Raw genomic sequence first — 8431 nt, 5'->3', positions numbered from 1 at the left:
TCGAGGACACGCGGACGGGAAGGAGCCAAGACAATGGCAGACCGCGAAGAGGAGGGGGAACAAGACCCCCTTTGGGAAAGAATTAGTGTGCGTACTGCAAAAATGAAGGCCATTGGAAGAGAGACTGTGAAGAATGGCAAAAGAAATACGGGAGCCCTGCAGTGAATACTAACGACAAAAATGGACCTGCACCGAGACAAAGGGGCCGAGGAGGAAGGAGATCGGACAACCCCCACTGGCAGATGGCGGGGGAGGCGACAAGGAGCATACAGCCTGAAGAGACCGGGAGGGAAGAATCCCCACTGACCCTCTGGTGGAGATCCACGAGGTAACACAACAAAAATCAGGGGCCTGTTGGACTCAGAGGCCAACGATCTGTCATGACTGCACCAATTGGCCCCCCCGACGAAAGAGACTGTTTCTATAGTGGGTGCCTCAGGTCAGGTACTCACTGCCCCTCTGCAGAAAGAATGAAGTATACAAGTAGGCGGGACCATGGTATCCCTTATCGGATGGAACCTGCTGTGTAAGCCTCAGACCACATTGAGATTTCAACCAACAGGGGAAGTTAAAGCCTCCTTCGGGGACCATCCAGTGATACTTATCTGTCCCCTCCAAGAAGAATGGAGACTACATCTTCCCATAGTCGAACGAACCATCGAACATCGATATGAAAACAACACCCCCCTCAACAAAAACGAAGACAACTGATGGATAGTGTACCCCAAGTATGGTCCGAACAGAACCCGGGAGGAATAGCTATCGACACTACCCCCATATGGATAGAGATGAAACAGAATGCACAGGTGATAAATCAATCTCAATACCCCATTCCGTATATGGCCAGACAAGGAATTCAGATACACCTGCAAAGACTGTATGATTTGGGCATTCTCCGGCGAATCCGATCTGCTTGGAACACCCCTTTGTTGCCAGTAAAGAAGCCTGGATCTAATGACTATCGACCAGTACAAGACTTAAGAAAAGTGAATAGTCAAGTAGCAGATCTAGTAGCCCTCGTCCCAAATCCGTATTCAATCTTGGCTCAAGTCTCTCCTGCATCAAAGTGGTACAGTGTCATTGATCTCAAAGATGCCTTCTTCTCCGTCCCGGTGGCGGAGGAATGTCAAAAGATTTTTGCTTTCACATGGGAAGATGCAGATACTGGAGTAAAGCAGCAGTACACATGGACACGGTTGCCTCAAGGGTTTAGGCACTCACCTACGCTGTTCGGTGAGCAACTGGCAAAAGATTTAAAGATGTATCAAGTAAAGTATGGGCCAGTCATACAATACGTGGATGACCTTCTGTTGTTTCGAGAGACGTACCTCGAATGTGCGGTATCCACTCTTCAGCTGCTAAAGACGTTGTACTCAAAAGGGTATCGTGCAAGTAAAAAGAAAGCGCAAATCTGTGAATTGGAAGTAGAGTATTTAGGCTTCCAAATACGTGGAGGAACCCGATGTCTGGGGATTTCTCGCACCAGTTCTATAAGAGATCAACCTGTACCCACTTGCAAGAAAGAGCTCCGGGCGTTCCTTGGAGCTGCAGGATACTGTAGGCTGTGGATTGCTAACTATGCAGTTATTGCCCAACCCCTGTACGACAAGCTGCGGGGTAAAGAGGCAGAATCTCAACCCTTCCAATGGGAAGGAAACGAACTGGCAAGCTTACGTCAACTAAAAGAAGCCTTAATTGAACCACCTGCCTTAGGATTGCCAGATGTGATGAAACCATTCCATCTATTCGTCGACGAGAAAAAAGGCATGGCCATAGGGGTATTGACTCAAACCTTAGGCTCATGGGAACGACCTGTTGCATATCTGTCAAAAGGAATGGACAATGTTGCAAAAGGATGGCCAGGTTGTCTTCGAAGCATTGCGGCTGCATGCTTACTAATTCCAGAAGCAGTCAAATTAACTTTTGGACAAACCTTGAACGTAACAACTCCTCATACTATCCAAGGACTACTAGAAACTCATGGGCCAAAATGGATGACTAATTCACGTCTTGTAAAGTATCAAGCTCTGTTATGTGAAACTCCTGAAATTCAAATACAAGACAGCAAAAACTTGAACCCGGCCACTCTTATGCCGGCACCTGAACCAGTTGCCCATGACTGTGAAGAAGTCATGACAGTACATTCCAGTAGACCAGACCTGAGGGATCAAACCTGGCAAGGAGCTTGGACTTTATTCACTGATGGGAGCAGCCAAATCATTCATGAGATACGTTCTGCTGGATATGCTGTTGTATCCGAAGATGAAATCATTGAGGCTCAACCTCTTCCCCCAGGGACATCAGCGCAAAAAAGCTGAACTAATTGCCCTTACTCGAGCTCTGCAGTTGGCAGAAGGACAAACTGTAAATATCTATACAGACTCTAAATATGCCTTCCTTACAATTCAAGTGCATGGAGCATTATAGAGGGAAAACAATTGAACAATGCATCAGAAGTACGTGAATTACTAGACGCAGTTTGGCTTCCTCGCAAGGTGGCTGTAATGCATTGCAAAGCACACACCAGGAAATCAAACCCTATTGTCAAGGAAATCAGAGAGCAGATGAAGCAGCAAAAAGGGGCAACTCGGGAACCCTTCCAAGCAGTATTAATTGCATCGAATCATCAGGCTTCAGGCAGTCCTGGAGCTCATCACCAACGACTGCTTTCGCTCTTAAACTCTGGGCAAAACAAAATACCAAAATTATGACTGCAGTGTACCAGAATAGATTGGTTTTAGATTATCCTCTGGCCCAGGAAGGAGGGTTTGTGGAACATTTAACCTCTCCAATTGTTGTTTACAGGTAGATGACCAAAACAAGGTTAACCAAGACATCACTGATCGCATGGTCAAGATGGCACACGTCCCTGTCCAGCAATGGAATAGTGCTTGGGACTGGACCAATGGATTCCGTGGTTGGTTTTCCATGATCGGTGGATTTAAGAGCTTGTTTGTTATCCCAGCCAGTTTAATTCTGTTTTGTCTTTTAGGACCCTGAATTATTCCTTTCTTGCTCAAACCGCCTTCGTCGGGTGATGAAGGACATTGCTGAACGCAAAACAGCCACGCAGCTTCTGTCACTGTACATGTATTCCTCTGAGCCTATAGAACCTGTTTAACCATCCTCATGTTTTATCCTGGGCCATCTTCCCATACATGACAAGTTCGGGCTACAAAGGGGGGTGGAGCCATTAGGGCCCATCCGTCTCAAACCCGTGAAGAAACCATCGGACTGTTTGGGAAATTAGGGCCCCCTGAGAACTCAAATTGCTAATTTTTCTTGTTTCTGTTTCTTTCAGCTCCACAGTTGCGTTGTGATGGTGTGATACTTTTCATAAAGAATGATAAGTATCAAAGGGGGGAATGAAGGGGTCTGAACGCTTCAACCTGACAAAGGACTTCATGTACCAGAATTCCCTGCTTCATGACGGGTTTACTTACAGTCTGCAATACAGCTGTAATTAGGACATTGAGAAACTCTCTGTCAGCACATTGCACATTTTCATTTTTTTGGCTTCGCTGTTCTTATTCTCTGATAAGCTTTCACTGCTGTAACCTAGATTAGAACAATGGATGTATTATGTGATGGGCTGTATTACTGCAGACTCGCGAATTCCTTTCCAGAACTGCAAGTCCCAGCAGCCTCTCCTGCAGAACAAGGGAGAAGTTTCACGAAAGTTCCAGGGTGTCTAGGGAGGGGGTCAGTAGCCCCTTCAGCCGGAATATGCTTGCTCAGCAATGCTTAGAACGCATGTGTAAAAGATAAGAACTGTAAAGTGCATAAGAGTCTGCTCCTGAAGGGGAGGGGCATGCAGTTGTACTGAGCCTTTGTCTTAGCTGCATCTTGCTGGCAATAAAAGTCTATCTTTACGGATCAGTTGTCTGGACCTCCTTACTGACTAAAAAGAGACGGTTACAAGACCACCGAGTTATGAAGACCAAAGCCGGTAAACTCGGCCTCGGTTTTCATAACCTGCCTGTCTGCCAGTAATGAAAACGGCTGCCAAGTTTACCGGCGTCAGTTTTCATAACCGGCCGTCTGCCAGTAATGAAAATGGCCGCTGATAAACTCGGGGGCCGTTTTCATTACTGGCAGACAGGCAGCAGCGACCCCCTAATTTAAATATTGCATGGCACTCTCCCCCCTCCTTGGGGCACCATGCACGCATTAAGAGCGGGCGCTGACTGTTCAGCGCCTGCTTTCTAACCGCCTTTATTGCATCGGCCCCTGAACCAGCTAGCTTCTCCTTTCTCATGCATTTGTATATAGAGGGAGCTGGTGATGGGTTCATGTGTGTCTCTGCCCCCTCTAACTTTGTTTTAAAATTAAGAAGAGAGACTGGTGGGGATTTTAATGCTCTCTAGATCTTCTTGGCCATATAAGTCCTCTTCATGTCCGCACTGTCTGCTCAGTGGAGTTTGGTGTACCTACTACACAGTATTTTTGGTAATGCAGGTGTTCCTGTGGCTTGAAAAGACTGGAATACACTATCCTAGCTCATTTCCGAGTTACAAAACGAACAGACTCAAGTGAATCTTTTTTTGCAAATAATAACTGTAGAATTGCACCCATATCCGGGCTCATGCACTCTAAACCGGTACTTAACAACTTTAAAATGTTAAAAGTGAGAACTTAAAATTGCTTAGCCAAATTCCATACACTCACTCTTCCACCCAAAAGATGATTGGGTAAAGAGAGCACGAAAGTGAGATCCTTGTATCCGTACGCACAGGCGTAAAAGTCATTGCGCTAGGGAAAGCGATTCAAAGGCCGAGCCATCGATTTCCCCTCCATGTGATCAAGCGTTTCCGGTTCGTGTTCGATGTTGCTACGTCCACCATTTTAGACTGAGGGAGAGGGAGGTGGGGAGAAGTATGGGTACTGTGAAGAGCGAAGAAAGTCCTAGTGAGAGGTATTAGTTTGAAGAAAGAGATGTTTTCATTGTAGCAACAGAGGTGCTGGGTTGTGTTCCAATGAATCGGGGGTGGCTCCGGCCTAGGCGCAATGGCTAAAAATAAAAGCCAAAACTGAGCGAAAGCTGACTTGCAGCCCTAGAGCCTTGAGAAACTGACGTCCACTGTCTAAGCTAGAGAGTGTTGATGGAGATGTTTTCTTCCTTTTTTTTGGTTCATTCTTTGAGGCTTCTGTGGGTTAATGTATCAGTGGGTGCTTTTTAGTTGTCGATGTTGCAGGCATCGGAGGAGGAGTGGGTGGTACTGGATGGGACATTGTAGCGTGTTTTGGAGTATCTCAGCTATTTGTACTCCTCTGCATTCAAAATAAGGAGATTTGGGCTACATGTGTTCGGAATTGCCCTGGAACCCATGCTTTATTTGTTCATTTATTTTGGTGGTTGTTGATACTTGGAGACCTCAATCCATTTCTATAAAGTTCATACTAAGAGATGCTGTCGTTAGAGGAGAGCAAATAGGGCAACCGCCCTGGTCTCTGCACATTGAGTGGGGAGGTAGGGTGGCGCACCACCTTAGTTACCCCATCCCCGAACTCTATAACTAATGTTTCTGGGCTTCGCTTTGGTTGATTTGTCCTGTGTCCCGCACTCTCCTAAGGTCACCACTCATTCCATGTTTCTATCTTTTTGTAAAATACGGTTTGTATAAATAGTGTGTAGTAGAGAGAAAACTGTATTACAAGACACAGTTGTACTAAATTATTTAATAACCAGATTTTTCCCATCTCTGCCTATCTAGACAACTAAACTTCTAATCCAGGTATCTGCAACAGTCTCTTGGTTGTGGCCAGGTGCCCAGATCTAAATTGGATGGTGAGATTAGGTGGAAAGGGAAGCAGGTTTTTGGAGGAAAAGGAAGGAGGAGGCTGGGGAAGGGACAAGAAGAGTAAGTGATTAGTGATGGGAGCTTAGAGCAGCTAAACCCCCCCCCCCCCCCCAAAAAAAAACCTCTCTAAAATCAAAGGTGTATTCCTTCTCCCTGCCTGCTTCCCATCCCCAAAAACAGAATGGAAAAAAAGCAAAGGATAAAACTAAAAAAGCAAGTAAAGTAAACTCTAAGGGAAAATAATAAATGTAATGCAATGCCAATTTACTCATGCTTTTTGTGGACAAAACCCACACTCCATGTCTGTTAAATCCATTTTCTTATTAGGACTATTTTATTTTTCTGCTGGCTCCTAAATATTTTAGCTGGATCCTAAGTTTGCTAAATATTTCCATCCTTGTTACAAGGTATACCAGGTTGCAATTCTCCATGTCAAAATAGCCACATGAGAGAGAACACAAAAGAAACACTTTAAAATAGATGCAAGGATTGAGGTTGGGATTGAGTGAAGGCTTGATATAAGCGAGTTTAGTACATAGTTGGGGACCTTCATTTTAAGATTTTATTTTACCAAGAAATTTCAGTGTTTATTACTACAAGAACAAAACAGGAAAAATCAGTGGAAAAATGATTGATAATTTTTCCAAGTTAATATTTTGTTGTTGTAATAAACACTGATAAATTCCTGGAAAAAATAAAAACTGAAACTGAAGGTCCTTACATAAAGTTAAGTGATTAGAATGAAAAAATGATGTGTTTGGGATTTAGTGAAAGCTATAACAGGACTTGGAACGGAAATCAAGTTACCTGCTCTGGGCATTTACATTGCCAACATACAGCTGTGTTCCAAGCCAATTATATATGACCCAGATAAGGAGTTCCCAGAGCATCCATTCTGATTAAATATATTATTAAATATTTACATATATTTATTTTAATAAATCAGCCAAACCTTGGTAGACCAAGTTTAAAGTATTTTATTTTTTTCAACCTGTGGATAAAATCTTTATAATCCATAGGTTGAAAAAAAATATAATAAAATATTTTAAAACTTGAATTAGTTTTCCAAGGCTTGGCTGCTTAATTTATATAATCTGTTTGCATGGGCTTTTTTTTTTTTTGGGGGGGGGGGGGGGAGGTTAATATGTGGCAGCAAATTTAGGAAATCTTTGCATTTAATTTGTTTCTAGTTGAAAGGCTTATTAAATACAAAGAGGTGGTCCATATTTTTTCACATTTCCTTGCTGGGCCAGCCATGTGGCCACTTTATGGCCTCATGGCTGAGCCCAGTGAGGTTCCTTAACCTGATGACACTGGTCAAAATGAGAAACCCATGGACCTTCTCTAGAATAGAGGCACACACTGAATATCAGTAAACTGTCTTTAAAAAAAAATTAAGTATTACTTTTTTTTTTAGCAGTCTTTCACCAGAGTATTCTGGCTTCGTGAATGGTTTAGGCAGTTGGCTGCAGGAGGGCATGGCTTCCGAGGAGCGCAAGCCTTTGCTGCCTGCTGCAGAGAGAAGTTTTCTTTTGTCATCTTCAGAGATTCTGGAAGAACGCTATTTGAAGTAAGTATGTTAACTTGTTGAAGCTTCTCCCATTGACATTTTTGTGAGGTTGGGTAAGTGGCTTTGTGGTAAATTTTAAAAGCCACATCTGCAGGTGATTTGCCTTTGAAAATTGCCCAGAATAAAGTACCTGTGGACACATACACCTGCTTTTTCTGTGGGGAATCTGTGTTGTAATATTCCATTATCTGCCCCCAGGAATACCTCCACCTTGTGTGATACATGCATTGTGGAGCTATGTATGTACTTTTATAGGGTTGGTAATTTTCAAATAGTCCTTTACCAGTGCAAATAGCTATTGAAAATTGTCCTCCCTCTCTTAAATTACAAGCTCTTTGGAGCATTGTACCTGTGTGAAATTTGTTGTGAAGCATCCAGGTTTAGGTGGTTAAATTAAGGCACAGTAAGAGACTGGTGGAGTGAGTTCTGTAAATTGCTATTCCCTGTACATACCCAGATCAGTCCAGACTTCTGGGTTTTGCCTCCCCTCAGGCAGATGGAGACAGAGTGAAGTGGCCACCTCACCCTGCCTCATTGACTCACGAGCGGCAGCAGCGCCCCCTAATGGTGCCCTTGGCCCAGGCCTAGCTTGCCTAGTGCTTTCGCTGGCCCTGGACACAGCGCATGGATCATTGATGCAACTTGGTACATCAGTACACCCAATGCTCGATGATTCAATACAGCAGCATCTATTATACTCAAATGATCGATGCACGGATACTTCAGCAATGCCAACCGATGCATTCTACCCCTCTTCAACTGATGTACCCACTACAGGAAGGGTCTACAGCCCAACTATCCATGCTTCATTGACACTGCATCCTCCTCTCAGCATAGCTCTTTCAAATCTGGCAAGCATTCCATCTCTGTTCTAGTATTACTGGTGCATTCTTCCAAACATTCTATGCCTACAAGAATCTTTTGAATCTCAAATTTTGCTTGCAGCCTTGCTTTATACTGCACAGACATTCTATGGCATCTGGTGATTCACTTCATCTGTTGCTTCCCATAATGAGAGCTCTTCTGGTCTCACAACTGCTGGCGTAGTGATTGGGTTCTT

General features: G+C 44.0%; 1 protein-coding gene across 4 annotated transcripts in view; it reads left to right on the top strand.

Annotated features, from left to right (window-relative positions):
- Positions 1-4791: 4791 nt before the first annotated feature.
- SLC2A8 (solute carrier family 2 member 8) overlaps positions 4792-8431 on the top strand; it is a 128343-nt gene continuing 124703 nt past the window's right edge. For 2 of the 4 annotated variants that reach the window (XM_029611870.1, XM_029611867.1), the window contains exons 1-2: positions 4792-4915; positions 7219-7371. In XM_029611870.1, coding sequence (XP_029467730.1) covers positions 4878-4915; positions 7219-7371 — 191 coding nt within the window. In that variant the 5' untranslated portion in view covers positions 4792-4877. Of the gene's footprint in view, positions 4916-7218; positions 7372-8431 lie in introns of those variants that run through there. The other 2 variants (XM_029611868.1, XM_029611871.1) reach the window with 2 other exon arrangements.

This window comes from Rhinatrema bivittatum, chromosome 8, assembly GCF_901001135.1.
Source record: "Rhinatrema bivittatum chromosome 8, aRhiBiv1.1, whole genome shotgun sequence".
NCBI lineage: Eukaryota > Metazoa > Chordata > Amphibia > Gymnophiona > Rhinatrematidae > Rhinatrema > Rhinatrema bivittatum.
The sequence above is the reverse complement of the archived record's forward strand: the minus strand, read 5'-3'. Positions and strand labels throughout refer to the sequence as shown.